Genomic DNA, 17,216 nt, shown 5'->3' with positions numbered 1-17,216 from the left:
TCGGCATGATCCCCGCACGGCCATCGGGAACGGGAGCCGGTCCGGAGTGGCTTCCGGTTTATCCCCACGTCACACAGGCTCAGCCCGAGTAATCCTGTGATGACTCAGAAAGGTTTGGTTTTTCATGCGTACTTATGATTAATAATTTGCAGAATTTGAAGAGAGTAGAAGTAGCTTAACCTTTGGTGCTAGATATTTGATCAAAAATGAAATGACGTTCGTTGTTGATGATAACACGACACGGGTAAACTTTGTGGTTCCCGTCTTCGACCACGCTCTCGCCGCCAGTATCTTTGCCTGCGGGAAACTCAATATCACCGCTGAAATTTTCCATTCCCGTCCCGAGGAGAGCCGTGAGCTTCACGTTTGTCAAATCGGACTTGCTGAAGCCATTTCTTATGGCCAGCACTTCAGACTCCTTCGCTAACCAAGGCCTGCCTCCAAACAATATCTTACGCTCCATGACCGTCAAGTCATTCTTTTGTAATCCTGATATCCTGCGGAGTCTCCGCGCCTCGTTCAACGCTCCGATATTGCTGTTCGATTGGCAAACAAAGATCGAGTGGTGACTCTTCCTGGTATTATACGCTTCTTCTTGCTTCCCACGAGGAATGTTCCGAAACATGGGCTCTTCCAGTCGCCTGATATGCTCTTCCTCCCCGAAAAGCTTGCTCAAAGCTGGTTTCCAGAGAAATGACATCTCCAGCCCTTCGAAATCGTGGTTAACACCGGGCAATTCGGTATCATTGGCAATACCCCTCAGTGAGAAGACGTGGGGTAGTGGGCGTTCGGCCAGTTTATGGCAGGATGTGTTCGATACCGTCGCGCGCTTGTGAGAGGCTGCCCAACCGCCGCGGAGGCCGTCGAGCAGGTCTCCGGCTGTGGCTTTTCCTCTCAACTGGCCAACAGTGTGTCTCTTCTCGAGATCGGCGGAGAAGAACTTTTCGGTGTAAACAGCTCGATCTCCATCCTCCACGAGATGATCAAAATCCAAGTCGAATCTTTCGTCTTTAGCGCTTATTAAGGATCCTCGAGGGGTAAAGAAGAAGAAGTCGAGTCGAACGTTCGTAATTCGACTATATCGGAGGTGCTCTTGGACAAAGACGCGCTCGGTGATGTTTTTGAAGACTCGCGATACTTGTCGAAAGTTGAGCCATACTCGGGGCAGATAATGTGAGTCGTCGATGCTGCCGATGATGATTTCCAAGACCTCCGGTGGGATATACAGAGTTTGTTGCCGGGGCGTTTTCGAAGCCATCGTGTAGTTTTGCAGGTGTTTTTGAAGAGTTTCGAAGACGACAGAGTCCGAAGGTGCTTGGGAGATAACCGAGGGAATAAGCCGAGATATCTGATGGGCTGAATATGACGTATCAGATGAGGCCCACTGCCAACTGATACTGCTAACCAGATGGAGGTAATGCTGCACCATGTACGTGTGCGGCACAGCCAACGCAGCCGTGACCGAGCTGCCAGATCTAGCTTGGTGACTTGGGGCTATGCATTGCAATTCACATCGCAGTGATCACAATGCAGCCTGGAGTTTTGTTCGGACTCCGAGAAAATGATTGAAGTCCGTCTGTTCCCATCCCAAGAGCCGGGTTTGTCAAATCGAGATGAGTTTCTTCATGTGAGTCGTTCGCCACAGCGGGTCATCGTCAACCTGCAAGACCGAGAAACCCTGTTGTTCCCAGAATGTGACAGCTCCGTCGAGGAACGGGTGAGTGTGAAGATATATCTGCTGGATTCCCGCGTTTTTGGCAGTTTGTTCGGCGACGGCAACCAATTTCGACGCGAGTCCCGCGCGGCGCCAAGCTGGGTCCACGTACAGCCTCACAATTTCGACGATACCCTGGCGGCCCAAGTCGAGTTCGGGAAATTGATCGTCGTACGGGAGATACCCAATGGTTGCGATCAGCTGGTTGTTCACGCGTGCGGTGAGAAACGCCCCGTGGGGATGATCCAAATAAGTCTTTTGGAACTTCGATAGTTCGAGCTCGGCCTGCTGATCATGGGACTCCTTGTCGAGCATCGGGAACATGACGGCGCGGGCCGCTTTGATGAAGGCTATGATGGCCGGGATGTCGTCCGATTCGGCAGGGCGGATAACTATCGCCATGGTTGCATGCGACATGAGTCTCTGTTTTGATGATCTGCGTTCCGGTGTCTATTCATTAGTGATTGATCCTGGTTGGAAGAGAGGAGTTGGGATAAATACTCGTGGAAATATGTCAGAAAACCACGCCGGCCTCAATTTTCTTGACTTATCTGCCCCGCATTTGAAGCGGACCGCCGGCGATGGCCTACGGCGGGCGGTGGTTCCACCTTTCCTGATTGAGTTGATGATCAAGAGAAGCCTCACGATTGTGATCTTCGTCTCAAAATTGAGACTATGTTCAAGGTAAAAACTTAAAAGTCACTCAGTGTAAGTATTTTACCGCAGACATACGTATTTTGGTTGATTCGGGGCTGACTTACTTCATTGAATTCATGCATGGAGATTTGAATGAGATTAGCTTCATCGCTGAGCCTTGAACACGTCTGGTGCAAGCAACCGGATTTTTATTCAATGATCAGTTGAAAAGAAAACCATCCTCATTACAATTGTGCCTTACTCACAAAAGAATGGTGCGAAATTCCAGAAAGGCATTGCGAAGTTGCCTCTGCCATCATTGCAGGTCCGCACAGAGACACATGGACAGACACCAGGGTCATCTTGGCTCCGCGATACCGATTCAACACCAGAGCGGTCGACCTGATTGTGTTGTTTATAAGCCGATCGAGGTATACTTTGAAAGATGTCCCAGGTATTATATATGTTTCTTGTCCCCGTGGCAGTTCTCCCACGCTCAACTCGCCGCCCGAACAATGTCTACGGTCTCTCTGTTCCCTCAACTTCGCCAAGGATGCCCTGTCGAGGGTCTCAGCTGCGCCGGCGATGTGAGAACAGATGAACTTGATTGGCGAGGACGCATAGGCTGCCGAACTCGGTTTAGCGCAATGCCCCTCCTGAATGCCGTTCCGGTCTTTCTTTGACAGCAGAAAAGTTCATCCTGAGACCATGACATGTTCCTCGCTATCGCAAATCGCTTCCTCAGCCCAGTTGTGAATGCAGAGGCCCCGGCATAGTTTTCATCTCATATTATACCACATCATCTGAAGGTCATCCGCAGACATGGAGCCCTCCAAAAGGAGACGCACCGGCTGTACCGAGTGTCGGCGGAAGAAGTCAAAGGTGGGTAAATTGTTAGCGGGCTACATGGATCAGCACTCGTGGTCGAACGCAGTACTGACAAGACCACCAGTGTGACGAGAAGAAACCCGTCTGTACACGTTGTACGAAGTATCCAAAGCTTTGTTCATACGAGTTGAGCATAAAAACGACACAGTTCAAGACACCGAAGTCGTCCCCCAAGCGGGTGAGTACGCCGACATACAGTACCTATACCTGATAAGAGCAATCTTTAACAACTCCAGCAGGGGTCGAAATCACCTGAGAGCACTGATTCCGAGTCTCTTCAACTCATCACCAGAACTCCATCATGTTCTCCCACCAGCATCAAGTCACCCGGCTCAGATCTATCAGATTATCGATTAACTCTCTTTCCCATGGTGCAGTCCAATCAACATCGATTCTATTTCCATCACTTCATCTCACACACCGCATCCATCTACTTCCCCCTTCAACCAGATGCCTTACTCAGCTTCGCGATCCCCGTGGCAGAGACCAGCCCTCCGATGCTGGCGGCCATCCTCGCCGCTAGCTGCGGTCATTACTTCAGATTGAAGGGCAAGCCAGAATCTCACACTGCCGCGACAGCAGCAACAGTCCAAAGTTTGTCGAGTCTTCGCAAAGCCATCACAACCAGTCACGTAGGAGGCGAGAGTGCACCATTGCTCGCCACCTCGTTGATGCTGGCGACGACGAGTCTATGTGCTGGAGACACAGCAACATACCGACAGCACCTTAACGGGGCGATTCACATCGTTCAGCGAGATGGTGGTCGACATGGTTCAGACGCGCTTTGGTCGCTCGATCTCAAATGGCTTACGCATCTGGTTCTCATGAACAGAGTCTCTGGCCTACCGTTACCAACACATCAAAAGAATAGACGACTCGATTGGACGCAGCTGCTCAGTAGTATGCCAGATCCTGGTCAAGTCGATACTACAACGGGTCTATCTCTAGACGTGGTCACAATACTGGATGAAGTCTGCGATCTAGCTGAGGAAAGCTCATCCAAGCCAACAGAGCCAATATGTGAGGACAACAGTACTCCGGATGTTGTTCTCGATGCCGGAAATTCTCGAGCTCGATCTCTTGAAATGATTCTACTCGGCCTGAAAAACAACGTCCCTTCGGCTCTTGGCGAATCGCCATCCGAGCTGGAGCTCAATTGCAGCCACGACATGTTTGTCGATGCAACACTCTTGACTCTATATCGACGCGTCGATAGCCTGCCTAAACAACATGAAAAGGTCCGAGCTGCCGTCGAATCGATCATCGCGTCACTTCAGCAAATTGACCAGTACTCGCAAGCAAACATACCATTACTTTGGCCGCTCCTCGCAGCCGGGTGTGAAGCGGTCACGCAAGACCAGCGAGACGTCATTGCTGGAAGAATGATGGCCATGTCCTCACATGGCCTGGGCAATTGCAGATTTGTTTATCGATTTATGACCGAGTACTGGGATAAAGGAGGCGACATGAGATGGGATGCTTTTGCGGAGCAAACCGGTGTTGATCTAGTTCTGTTTTGAGGTTGGATGGGGCTGGCGGATAGACATCTGCTCTTTCTTCTTTCGACTCATCGCCAGTCGCCGTTCTCTCAAGTTTGATATCCATGTTCACCAGCGAAAGACAACATGCGGATGAAGTGAGAGATTCCAACCAAGTTGCAGATCTATGGCGACGGATTTGAAGATGACTTCACACAAACTTTCACTCATTTTCTAACAGCAAATATTCTCAAACCTAATTTACCACAACAAAATGGTTGAGCTGGGAATCAAGAAGCGACACTGCTCGACCTGATGGTTGATGCACAATGCTATTCATAGGTGAAGATCCACCACCCCCGAAAAAAGACCGGAGTGTCAGCAGGCTGCATTAGCGGCGACATTCTCATGAGCGTTGACACACTGCCACGAAACGTGGTATAACCTTACTTAAACCCCAATGAAGGTGCAAGTTAATGGAAATCATTCCAAAATATTGAAGAGGAGTGTTCTAGCTATTAGCACTGAACTTGTGGCGCATTTAAACCCCATCATATCTCGCATTCGTCGACCTCCCCTGCTCGCCGATCAACACCATGACGCCCACACGAGTTGCAATCATCGGCCTTGCGTCCTCCGACAAAACCTCGTGGGCCAGCAATGCTCATCTACCGTACCTTCTTTCCCCTCGAGGCCGCGAGAAGTACATCATAGTCGCTCTCTGCAACTCCACCGAGGAAGCAGCTCATCGCGCCATCAAAATCTACAACCTCCCCAACCACACCAAAGCACATGGAGACCCAGAGGCTCTCGCCCGGGATGAAGATGTCGACCTCGTAGTTTGCAGCACGCGCGTTGACGTCCACTTCAAGACTGTGCTCCCCAGCATCCGCGCCGGAAAGTCCATCTATCTTGAGTGGCCGCTTGCTCACGATATACAACCTTCCCGCGAGCTTGTCGAGGCGGCCCGTCAGAGCGGTAGTAAGACCGTCGTCGGGATCCAGGGGCGCTTTGCGCCGGTTCTTGTGAAGATTCGGGAGCTTCTGGAACAAGGGCGTGTCGGGAAGGTACTCGGCAGCGAGTTCAGAGCTGTGGATGGCCCTGGAGGAAGAGATACGTTGCCGGTGGACTTGAAGTACTTCACGCGGAATGAGATGGGGGGTAATCTTTACACCATCTTCTTTGCTCACCGTAAGTTCAACCATTCGATCCGATGCTTTTGAGTCATTACTAAGGGTTAGGCGAAGTCTGGGACCAGGTTCAGCATGTTCTCGGCGATGCCGAGAATCTTTCGTCGCGTTTTCAAATCCAACGCCCCGAGATCGGTCTCGTGGATTCGTCGACTGGAAACGTCATCGAGGAAGTTCGGTCTGACGTCCCCGATCTTATCACCGTCTCCGGGTCGATAGGCCCAGACTCTGACGTCGCTGTGAAGGGCGCTTCAATTCTGGGAAGCTTCCACCTCGGCAAACCATTTCCAGGAGAACCTCGTCTGGTGTGGTCCATTTACGGGGAGAAAGGCGAAATCCGGCTTACAGCTGGGAGCTCGCTCCTTCAAGCCAAGGGATACGACGAGCCCGTATTGTTGAAGGTCCACGATTACGGTGACGACAGAGTTGAAGACATTGACTGGAGTTGGGAAGACTGGCAAGAGGAACTGCCTATTGCTGCGAGGAGCGTTGCGGTGCTGTATGAACGGTTTGCTGCTGGCTCACCTGACTTGCCGACATTCGAGGAAGCGTTGCGCCGCCACGAGCAGCTTGAACTCATATCATTTCTTGCCAGGGGGGCAAGCAAATAAAGGTAATGGAGAATGAATTCACTGTATTGACTGGCAAAGTTGGCCCAGGTTGGTGAGATGAGACTCTCAATTCCGAAGTTCCGCGCTTGGATCATGAACATGGAATTTCGCAAGAAATCAGCACCAACCAATCAAACTTTTCAATTGGCTCAGCTGGCAAACTGTGGCTTGATTTCCCATCTCGATTTCCTGCAGAAATCAAGCCGCTGACATCCGATTTCCCCGCATGAACCTCCCTCGGAATCAGAGTTCAGGGTTGGCCCGTCGGCAGAGGAAGGCTAGGAGCGGTTCTTCTGTTGCACTTCCGCGTAGCGTGTCCTGCCACAGCAGGTCAAGCAATCTGGAGGTGTTACTCTTGGGCATGCGATCGGAAGGGCGTCGGTCAGTGATGGCTGATACTAAGGAATGTCTCGGCTAGGATCTCCTCACATAAGACGAGGTCAAGCCTGGCGAGCTCCCCTCCCGCATGGCATCCTCCGTTTTCAAGATCGCAACATTGAAACGACCACTCAAGATGTCCAACCCCGACTACACTCTGTACTCCTACTTCCGTTCCTCCTGCTCAGCTCGCCTGCGGATTGCACTCAACCTGAAATCCATCCCCTATGACACGGTTCCAATCAACCTGCTCAAAGATGAACACCTCTCCTCAGACCACCGGGCCTTGAACCCCTCCGCCACTGTCCCCCTCCTCGTCAATCGCTCCGACGATGACTTCAAAGTCACTCAATCGGTCGCCGCGCTCGAGTATCTCGAAGAGGCGCATCCCGACAGCAACCCCCTCCTCCCCAAAGACCCCAAGACACGCGCGGCGGTCCGGAGCCTGGTCAACATCATCTGCTGTGACACACAGCCAGTGACCAACATGCGCATCATGCGAAGAGTCAGGGCATTGGGAGGAAACGCCGAGCAGTGGAACTGCGAGCTCATGACGGACGGGCTGGCCGCGTACGAGGCCGTTGCGAAGCAGTGGGCGGGGAAGTGTTCTGTTGGGGACGAGATGACGATGGCTGACGCGTGCCTGCTCCCCGCATACTGGAATGCTGAGAGATTTGGTGTTGATTTGAGTAAATACCCGACGATTGGCAAGGTGGTTGAGCATTTGAAGGATCATCCGGCGGTCGTGAAGGCGCATTATTTCAATCAGCCTGATACTCCTGCTGAGCTACGGATCAAATAGCGCAATTTAGAGAAGACAATTCGTAGCTGGCATTGAAGTTATTTCATAGCTGCTTTTTTTTCTACTACTAGACACCTGATGATCTCGTAAAAGTGCACATTTGCCTAGAATAGGGGCAATGCAGCCTCAATCTTGCCAGAAACCTCACCAAAGCCAACCAGTGCGCCATCTTGTCCGCTCCAGCCACGGATGATCAAGGTATCGCCGTCCTGCAGGAACTTGCGCTCCTCTCCCCCGTTGAGCTTCACCGGCTGCTTTCCGCCCTGTGTCTGCTCAAGAATGCTGCCCTCAGTGCCGGACTCGGTGCCCGAGATCGTGCCAGAACCCAGCAAGTCGCCCGGTCGCAGGTTGCAGCCGGTGATGGTGTGGTGGGCAATCATCTGCGGCCACGACCACAGGAGGTTCTTGGAGTTGGTCCGGCTGATTGTAGTCTTGTTTCCGTTGGCAGCTGGAAAGTCACACGTTAGCTTGTAAAGGAGGCAGCCGCTTTGGCTCGAAATAACTTACTGATCAGATCGACTTCCAGCTCAATGCCGAGAACGTTGTTCTTCTTGCTTTCGCGAAGGTACGGCTGCAGCTCCGTCGAGTTTTCGATGCCAGCCGTCTTGGTACCCTCAAGCGCGTCGGCCAGGACAACCCAGGCGCTGATGCTGGTGCCCATGTTCTTGGACGTGAAGGGGCCGAGGGGGACGTATTCCCAGGCCTGAATGTCGCGGGCGCTCCAGTCGTTCATCAGGATGTAGCCAAAGATGTGGTTCTCCGCCTCGTCCACAGGCACCGGTTCTCCGAGCTTGTTCTCGCGGCAGAGGAACATGCCCATCTCCAGCTCGAGATCCAGACGCTCGCACGGCGTCAGCACGGGGACCTTGGGATCCGCTGCGGGATTCTTCAAGATCTGGCCCCATGGTCTGCGGATCGGGGTCCCGGAGACGACGACGCTGCTCGCGCGACCGTGGTACGCGACAGGCAGATGCACGTAATTGGGCTGCAGGGCGTTCGCCGGGCCTCGGAAGAGACAACCCACGTTGTAGGCGTGGTTCTTGCCGGCGTAGAAGTCGGTGTAATCGCCAATGGCAAGCGGCATGTGGTTCTGGATCTCGGCGAAGGGGATCAGTGCCGTCTTGCGCAGCTCCGCATTGTCTTTCAGAAGACCTGCGTGCGGGGTGTTCTCGCTGAGGATGGACTGGAGGTACGACCGGACTTCCTTGTGGACTGGTCTACCGAGAGCCGCGAAGTCGTTCAGCGTTGTCGAGGAGAAGACGGAGATGCGCTCTTGGATCGAGGGCAGGGCGTGGAAGCCGCCTGCTTTGGCGAATGCCTTCAGATCGAGGGCATGGTCTCCAATCGCGACCGCAGGACGATGAGTCGGGTCTGATTTTGTTGAGATGATGCCGAAAGGAATATTCGCCAGGGAGAAGTGGCTTTTCGGCGAGACGTTGACCCAGGAAGTAGACATCGTGACGGCTGCAGTATCTATGATGTTCCAATTGAAAACGAAAAATGCCTAGGAAGCGACACTTTCTGGGTTGTAGCTTTGAAGCTCTCCAGGTGTGAGGTCATCTTTGTTTGGGGGCGCTGGCTGAGAGACGGCATTCCGCAATTCCAATTCCGGCGCAAGCCGAGCGGAAAGGCGAGGAAGCCGGGCCGCCGCGGAATGGGCGCTGAGGGGTAGCTCGGGCCCGGAGCGGGGTACGAATTGTTGGGGCAAAGCCGCGAGTATGCGCGGAGGTCAAGTTTCCGCCATGATGACATGCATGCTGTCCTCGAAACTTGGCTTCTCGGCGCGTCTTGTCCCGTCTTGGGTGCTTGAGTGCTAAGAATTTTGACAACTTCACCTCGACTCAGAAGTAGATGTTGTGCTGCGACTTCGACAGCTCCTTGGCCTTGCTGTGGCTTTCGGAAACTCCTCCATTAGCACCACGGCTTGTGTTGACGGGAGTCATGGGCTCCATGAACTGTGGCTCGATTGGTATGTCGTTGGCAACATGCGGATTCGACATCGACCGTTGAGAAGACGGAGGAATCACGAGCTGGTCAGAAACCGATGAGATGAGCGACTGAGGGCTTGCGGCCGGCAAGTCCGTAATCACATCATTGGTTTCGGTGGCTTTGGCCCGATACCAAGCTTGGATGTCGTTGGGAGTCTGCAAGGGAAGACCATCCCACTCCTTGACGCGGTCGACCTTGTTCTGCCTAGGCGTCCATGCTGCTTGTGATAACAAAGCGGGCGATGAAGCTGATTCATACGTCTGGCTGTCTAGATGCCCGGAAAGGACCTTGAACAGGGCAGCCTCGGTTTCTGCCAGACGAGTCTCGAGTTTGTTCAGATATCCATTAGGAATTCCTCTGTTGTTGTCTTTTAGTTTCGACAATTATCACAATGCTTTTTAGAACAACAAAACAACGCACCTCTTGCTCTGCTCAGGATACTGACACCTGCCGGGTTCGTGGCTGCATTGGAGACAGAATGGCCTGCGGGGGTCGTCAGGGTCTTGGCCAGCCAGGGGCCCACGGCTGCTCTCATTGCTACTTACAACTTCCTGTCGCACTATAAGCTGTGTTAGTTGATTAATTCGAGTTCAGTAGAAACCGACTCACCCTTCTCTTCCGTTGTCGACAACTCTCGCAAGCGATTGGACTCTGAAAAGCATTGTTGTCGCCGTCTCTCTCGCTGCTGTTCCGAGACATTACTTCGTCTTGGTTTTTGCCAATTCTTACCTTCGATCTCAGACACTCAAGCCTCCAATGCTATCGACTCCCTATGTCCCTGGTCGAGGATCTACGTGTAAAAAGATCGAGTTGAAGAACAAAACTCCATTCACCATGCGGGGTTTTCTTTGTCCGCGTAGCCCCACTCTCCGGAAGATGCCGATTCCGAGGATCCACTTCGGCCGACGTCGCACCGGCCACCGATGCTCTCGCTTTTTCCCCTATGCAACAACGGGCCTAACGTGTATCAACGCGACTCCATACTTGGTCCTGCATTGTCATCGGACTCCGAACAGATATTCAAGACCGCTTTGTCTACCTGGCGCGCTCAAGCGACCTGCGGTTGTCCATTTCAAACCAACTCCACACCGCATCATGCTCCGGCTACCCACGCTCCCTCGCGTCGTCCACTGAAGACGGCTCTGCCCCGTCATCTTCGTCTTAGACTTTATTCTCACTTTTCGAAGGCCTAGCTCGCTCCAGGATCGACCGTCGCTCAGGCTCCTTCCGAATGGACGCCGTCGAGTCGCCCAATGCCACCTCCGAATCTGGTACCCTCAGCCCAGCGCACTTCAATCACTCACGCAAGCGGAAGCATTCCGGGTCTACCGACCGTCCCACCCGCGAGTATGGGTTGATGCGAGACACGGGCAAGCATGACACCGCCCGATTTGTCGGCAGTGGAAGCGGGATTCACTTCATCCGGGGCGTCTACGTGAGGCTCGCGCGCAAGTCTGCCCTTCGCACATCGCAGTCCAACAACATCAACGACCTTGTCCCCGGAGAAGACGACCAGCTGCAACGGGAGACTTCGTCCCGAGATGGTGACGACTTGAGCCTATGGAGGCCTCACGAGCTTGCGCCTGAGACTGAGGGCGATAATGGCAATCCTTCCTTCGAGCAGCTTGTTGAGTGGTCCAAGAGCTACTTCGAAGCCTGGCATCCGACACTTCCTTTCCTCAGTGCACCCGATGTGTTGGGTTTCTTTGAAGAAGTCAGCTCGACTGGCATAACTGCCCTTGGACGTCTCGAGCGATCCATCGTCAAGTCCATCTTGTCGATATCGCTCGCCGACAGCCGCCAAAAAGCCCCCTTTTCCCAGCCGGTTCCGGACTCTCTCGTCTTTCGAACAGTCGAGGAGGCTATGTCTGCTTCGCAGTTCGCTCTCTACCAACCAGCATCCATTCAAGCCACCCAAGCCGCACTCGCGATACAACTCTTCCTGGTCTCGATGCTGCGGCTCAACTCGGCCTCGCGACTAGGCGGCCTAATTGTTCGCATGGCGTTTCATCTGGGCCTGCACAGATGTCCCTCAAGATACCCATTTTTCACGAAAGAAGAAGCCCACATGCGCCGACGGGTGTTCTGGTGTATCTATTCCACGGAAAGGTTTCTGTGTCAAGCGCTCGGTTTACCTCTGGATATCCGAGACGACGACGTTGATGTTTGTTATCCAGGAGAAGAAAAACACGGGCCTTCATCTGACGCAGACGATAACCGCTTGCAGCTATTGACCTACCTCGTCAAACACGCAAGGATACGAGGCCTCATTCTAGAGCTGCGGAATAAGTCGATTCACGTCCGAGACGACACCGCAGAGACGTCAAGCTACGTTCAGGCCGAGCTGGCAAAGTGGTCCAACGAAATCCACGACGCGGTCGAGGACGAGCCGAGCATGGTCGATGCACCAGAAGAGAATACAACTCAGCCGCCGCCGATATCCGCAGGACATCGCATCTTCCTGTTGCTGCTGAAGTACGAATCCATGATTTCCCTCAACCGACCGATGATGACGTCGGATCCCGCGAGTCCCGCGTACTCGGCAGGGCTGCAGAACTGCATCTTTGCCGCAAAGTCAATCTTCATTGCACTGAAGAGGTACCTCAACCAACACAAAATGTCGGGTGACCCAACCAGCGCGTGTCTGTCTGAGCCGATGCTTCAGCCCTCGTTTACTTGGGCAGTCTGGATCAGCGCTTTCATTCTCATCTATGCTGCCTTCGAAAGACAGCTGCCCCTATCAAGCGCCTTGAAGTAAGTCATGTTGTATTTATCCGGCCGACATACGATGCTAATGTTGTTCTCTGCAGGCATGTCGAGTCTGGGAAAGACATACTTCGCCACATAGCCTCCCGCGACACCTCGTGGCCAGAATACTGCTTGTCTGCAATCGACGAGCTCACAGCAGCAGTACGAGAATTATCCGTCCCGCCGAATCTACTTCGGAGGCAGCCGAGTAGCCAACAACACTCCACGCTTCGCCAGACACGTCCAAACGATGTTGCGAACGGGAACCGGCCTGGGAGCAGCCCCAACAGGTCGAGGGTTTTGAGGTCAAATGCACAAGCCGGCACGTCCCAGCCAAGGACCAGATTTTCTCCTTCAGTCGCGGCCTCTACTGGCCGTTACGATGAACAAGTCTCTGCTGCAGCGGACAACGTTCCGTGGACACAGCCCGCTAGTGACGGACTTTCTGCAACAGAAGACCCCATGAACCGATGGCCGACCAACACCTCACCAGCCTCGGGCCCTTCTATGAATGCGACCTGGTCGACGAGTACTCCAGACGCGCAGTCGTTTCAAGCGACGGCCACGCAGGACTCTCCTAGCTTCGACAATCAGCACTTCTGCATACCGCTTGCTGCAGCATCGTTCCCATCGGCGAATAACTCCGAGACGGCGCCCGGGGAAGGGCAAGAGTCGATGGTTTGGTATGATCAGCTGTTCGCCAACTCGTTCGGGGCGATCGACTACCCGTTTCTTGCTGCCGCACAGTTCGATCCATCCGTTGATCCTACTTGGGCATATCTTCGATGAAGCACTGGAAAGCTCCTGTCAAGAAAACACGTTATGCAGCTAGCTTGGAAGTGGTACACATGAAAAACGACAGCATTCTGCGGATGCTATGTGGCGGAAACATGGGATAGAAACTATGCATCTGCCTTAAAGGCATTCCGCAAGATGGTCTTTATGTACATAAGTTTCAGCTCGCCAGAGTGAGATGACTTGGCCAGGATTATAAGACACAGTTTGTTCTTTCCCTCCAATCAGTACGCGTATTTGGTTGTGCTCGATCCCAGCTTCTTGTTCGTCTGAATCAGCCAGATCCGCAGGACCCAGGTGCCCGCAATGCAAGCGAAGGCAAAGGCGGCGTTGCTGGCCATAGCCGTCAGGTAGCGGGGCCCATCGCTCTTCGGGTAGAGGTATGCCGTGTACACATACGAAGCGTTTGCTACCACGTTCACGATCGACAGACTGACGGCTTTCTTCTCTTGGGTGGACCCCAGCGTCGCTGAAACCCATCCCAAGATCGGAGAGTTGACGGCATACGCGCCTGCCAGATGTTAGAAACGTCATCTGTAATTTGAGGACAATAACTCACCTGAAGCGAAAAGGAAGCACGCGACGTAACGCGCAGCAGTGTTCAGAGTAGCGCAGGAGATGACAAAGCCCACGATGGCCATACCCATGCAGATAGTGATGTGCCATGTCCTCTCATTGTACTTACCAGAGGAGAGACCTGCGACGTATCCGAAGAATCCGGAGACGAGGTATGGCGGGCAAGTGAGCACCAAGGTAATCGTGGGGTTGAAACCCAAGGACCCAACCACAGTAGGAAAGAAGTTGTTGAACGAGCAGGCGGACAGATGCATGTTCTGGATGAAGCACAGCAGCCAGAGACGCGGGTCGCGGACGGCTTGCTTGAAACCTGCTCTGGCGCCCTTGCTCTCCTCAAGGCCGACGGTGTCCCGCAGCATACGATCATGAGCTAGCTGGCGCTCTTCAGGCTTCAGCCAGCGCGTTGTAAGAGGGCTGTCGGCCAGAGTGAACATGCCGATGAGGGCGATTCCGAAGGTGAGGCAGCCCTCGATGATGAAGAGCCACTGCCAGCCCTTCAGACCGTGATTTCCATCAATGGTGTTGAAAACGGCTGCGGCGATGAGGCCGGAGAAGGAAGTCGCGAAGATATTGCCGGAGTATAGGATCGACAGACGCGTGGCAATTTCCTTGCGGGTGTAAAATATGGAGAGCATGTAGATAGCCCCGGGGTAGAACGGGGCCTCAGTGATTCCGAGAAAAAAACGGACAACTACGAGACCGACGTAGTCTTTTGCGAGGGCTGTGCAGGCGGAAACGACGGCCCATGCCATCATGCAGATTCCCATGTAGATGGAAGGTCGGATGTATTTCGATGACATGAGCATATTGGAGGGAATCTGCATCAGGAGATAACTGAAGAGACGAGTTTAGTCTGGTGCTGACTTGTGCTGGGGCGGTGGAAACTTACCCGACGAAGAGAATTGAGATGCAGGTATTGTACTGAGATCCTTCCAGTTTCAAGTCTTCTTCTAGACCATCGAGACGGGCCTGGGCGATCGCGTTCCGGTCGAGCTGTTTTCGCTGTCAGTTGTCTAGGTAGTGACAAGATGCTTGAGACGGGGTTACGGACGTAGTTGAGGAAGTACATGCACCCTAAATTGACAAAGTTAGTTCTGGGGGGCGATGATTCTTGGATGAGGACCAGACATCTACTCACACAATGTTGGCATGATTCGCCAGTCAAGCTTGCGCACGAGAGCGATTTCCTCAGCACTGGTCTTCTTGACGGCGCCGGAGTAGTCGGCGCCCGGTTGAAGGACGCCTCCCTTCTCGTCCTCCCCAGAAACTTCGACGAAGTTGTCGTTGGGCTTGGACTCGAGGTCGTCCAACGTCTTCTTCTCCGAGACCATCTTGAAACTGAAGAAAAGAGATTCAGAGATTTCAAGTCAACGAGGGAAGAGATTTGGAGGAATGCTCTGATAGTGAAAGAACTAAAGGTGTTGGTCCGTAGGCGAAAGTTGACATCGAAAGGAGATTGCCCAAACTCTTATACTTGGATCAACCTGTTGCGCCCCAGTCCAGTCGTGCAATCCGGAGCAGTTCGAGAAAATGGCATGACCGGTGCTATGGTTCTCGGGGACTGGGGGGTTTCCTCTGGCTCCCTCTCTCTCTTGCCAGGATGTTACAATTCTGTCTCTTCCAAAACCCAACCAGTTATCCCAGTCGTCCATCCCCAGATTGGTCCCAGCGGACATAGAAACTACCGGGGCATTTGGGGTAACTTTGCGGGGGATGCGGGGGAATGACCCAGCTCCAGGTCTCTTCACGCAGCTTCGTAAGGGTCTGCTGCTACGCTGCCACCATCTGTTTGTTGACATTGGCTCAGTCTGTATGACCCAATGGGTCTATCATGTCATGAACCGGTGGTATGGGTGTGTGGAGGCGGGGCCGAAACCGAGGCGTGGGCCTGACTTACCCCGGATCAAGGACAGCATCTGTAGTCTAAGTTAGTTGATGCGTGGGGTTTTGTTGATCTTGGGCCAAAGTAGATGCGGTGAGTGGATGACCAAACAAATAGGAGTAATCCGGGGTAAGTCTACGGGATGATTGGAAATCCATGAGTTGACAGGACGCCTTGAGGCCGGTTCGTCAAATGCGAAAATGAAGCACAGTTTCGTTACTAGAACAACAAAACGATACCCGCAGCTGAATCATTCATGCTTTATTAACTGCTAGAACTTGTCTCTTCGAGTCTAAAATGACACGAATGTGAGGCTTGTCCCCTGATGGGAAGAGCGGCTCATTAGCGAGCCTTTCTAGATACAACTCATAAGCAGGCATGTAGCCTTGAACAAAACTTATGACACCCTCGTCCGTCATACCCGCACCTTTCTTATCCCGCAACGCCCTTTCCTGATCTAGGCGCCAGTGGTAGACATTCACCAACTGGTCGGTGCTGAGGTGAAGAAATGCGTCGAAGCGCCAGGGGCCCATGAAGGACTCGCAATATCTTGCCAGGTTCTCGTTGACGAGCAGAAGGTGCTCCAAGCGATGATTTGCCAGTGTAGTCGTGGATAGCGGGGATCCATCGGAAGAGATGCTGTTTGAGGCTGCCTTAGCTTTCTCCCACTTCTCCTTCACCTCCTCGGGTGACAGTGGCTGGAAGCCAAGACACCAACCCTCGAAGACGAGAACCTCGAGTGGTGGGTTCCGTGGGACGGTGTCCCACTGTGATACAGGCACCCGGCCACCCTCACCATCGAATAGGCTCTTATCGAATGCAGGCCATCTGATGTCTTCTGAACTGTCTTCAGGAATTTGAAAAACGTCGTCGAAGAAGCGCCGCGCGAGGTCTTCATCGTGAGTTCCGGGTTGGCCGCGTGTTCGAAGGAGGCCGTTGTCAGGATTAGACTCTCGCAAGGCTACGAGTTGGTCATGGTCGTGGTAAAGGTCGTCCAGCGAGAGAGTCCTAGTGTTGATTCCGTGCTTGGCGTTGAGGGTCTCCGTAAGAGCCGCTGCCCATGTCGACTTGCCACTTCCTTGGAGTCCCGACAAGCCAAGAATGAAAGGGGTCGATGAGCGTGCTCTGTGGGACTGAATAACTGGCAGCAGGTACTGCAAAACGTCTTGGATTGCTGATGGCTCAATCATTGTGAATGAGTCTGTTCCAGAAGGAAAGACGCAGCAGAACCTTCCCCGCCGATTCGCAGGTCTTGTCGAAAATCGATGGACGACTTTGAGCGTCTTTTGAGACACCCAAAATTCGATGTCAAATCTAATCACCGGCGGTCATAGTATCAAATACGCCATTCCCTAGTGTGATGGAAGAGAAAATCACCATGTCAATGCCGTACACGACGCGCCGGAGTTGACTTTGTCCGCGAAGGTCATTTCCTCCGCGGACAATCTCAATGCCGCGCGGAGACCCCAGATCGGGGCCTCCACCATAACCCCAACTCTCCACAATCTCCCGATGTTGGCGGCACCAAT

At 53.2% G+C, this 17,216-nt stretch overlaps 8 protein-coding genes across 8 annotated transcripts; 3 read left to right on the top strand and 5 right to left on the bottom strand.

The window, feature by feature from the left end:
- Window positions 1-175: 175 nt before the first annotated feature.
- On the bottom strand, window positions 176-1,258 carry CkaCkLH20_08160 (uncharacterized protein; the record flags this gene model as incomplete). Its single annotated transcript, XM_038890875.1, has 1 exon — window positions 176-1,258. One exon carries the CDS (start codon window positions 1,256-1,258, stop codon window positions 176-178), a length of 1,083 nt encoding a protein of 360 aa, XP_038743638.1.
- A 345-nt stretch (window positions 1,259-1,603) lies between these two features.
- CkaCkLH20_08159 (acetyltransferase) lies at window positions 1,604-2,131 on the bottom strand (the record flags this gene model as incomplete). Its single annotated transcript, XM_038890874.1, has 1 exon — window positions 1,604-2,131. One exon carries the CDS (start codon window positions 2,129-2,131, stop codon window positions 1,604-1,606), a length of 528 nt encoding a protein of 175 aa, XP_038743637.1.
- Window positions 2,132-5,312: 3,181 nt separating this feature from the next.
- On the top strand, window positions 5,313-6,517 carry CkaCkLH20_08158 (oxidoreductase family protein; the record flags this gene model as incomplete). Its single annotated transcript, XM_038890873.1, has 2 exons — window positions 5,313-5,907; window positions 5,964-6,517. 2 exons carry the CDS (start codon window positions 5,313-5,315, stop codon window positions 6,515-6,517), a joined length of 1,149 nt encoding a protein of 382 aa, XP_038743636.1.
- Window positions 6,518-6,983: 466 nt separating this feature from the next.
- Window positions 6,984-7,697, top strand: CkaCkLH20_08157 (maleylacetoacetate isomerase; the record flags this gene model as incomplete). Its single annotated transcript, XM_038890872.1, has 1 exon — window positions 6,984-7,697. The coding sequence occupies one exon, from the start codon at window positions 6,984-6,986 to the stop codon at window positions 7,695-7,697; it is 714 nt and encodes a 237-aa protein (XP_038743635.1).
- Window positions 7,698-7,801: 104 nt separating this feature from the next.
- On the bottom strand, window positions 7,802-9,153 carry CkaCkLH20_08156 (fumarylacetoacetase; the record flags this gene model as incomplete). The annotated part of the gene is made up of 2 exons (XM_038890871.1): window positions 7,802-8,145; window positions 8,205-9,153. 2 exons carry the CDS (start codon window positions 9,151-9,153, stop codon window positions 7,802-7,804), a joined length of 1,293 nt encoding a protein of 430 aa, XP_038743634.1.
- A 385-nt stretch (window positions 9,154-9,538) lies between these two features.
- Window positions 9,539-10,348, bottom strand: CkaCkLH20_08155 (uncharacterized protein; the record flags this gene model as incomplete). The annotated part of the gene is made up of 4 exons (XM_038890870.1): window positions 9,539-10,053; window positions 10,107-10,169; window positions 10,232-10,245; window positions 10,296-10,348. 4 exons carry the CDS (start codon window positions 10,346-10,348, stop codon window positions 9,539-9,541), a joined length of 645 nt encoding a protein of 214 aa, XP_038743633.1.
- A 569-nt stretch (window positions 10,349-10,917) lies between these two features.
- On the top strand, window positions 10,918-13,223 carry CkaCkLH20_08154 (uncharacterized protein; the record flags this gene model as incomplete). Its single annotated transcript, XM_038890869.1, has 2 exons — window positions 10,918-12,440; window positions 12,497-13,223. 2 exons carry the CDS (start codon window positions 10,918-10,920, stop codon window positions 13,221-13,223), a joined length of 2,250 nt encoding a protein of 749 aa, XP_038743632.1.
- A 230-nt stretch (window positions 13,224-13,453) lies between these two features.
- Window positions 13,454-16,877, bottom strand: CkaCkLH20_08153 (uncharacterized protein; the record flags this gene model as incomplete). Its single annotated transcript, XM_038890868.1, has 7 exons — window positions 13,454-13,740; window positions 13,789-14,639; window positions 14,695-14,798; window positions 14,857-14,879; window positions 14,944-15,143; window positions 15,703-15,721; window positions 16,085-16,877. The coding sequence occupies 7 exons, from the start codon at window positions 16,875-16,877 to the stop codon at window positions 13,454-13,456; spliced, it is 2,277 nt and encodes a 758-aa protein (XP_038743631.1).
- Between the last annotated feature and the right edge of the window lie 339 nt (window positions 16,878-17,216).

This window comes from Colletotrichum karsti (assembly GCF_011947395.1).
Source record: "Colletotrichum karsti strain CkLH20 chromosome Unknown Scaffold27, whole genome shotgun sequence".
Lineage (NCBI taxonomy): Eukaryota > Fungi > Ascomycota > Sordariomycetes > Glomerellales > Glomerellaceae > Colletotrichum > Colletotrichum karsti.
Note: the sequence above shows the minus strand (reverse complement) of the source record. Positions and strands in the feature narration are given on the sequence as shown.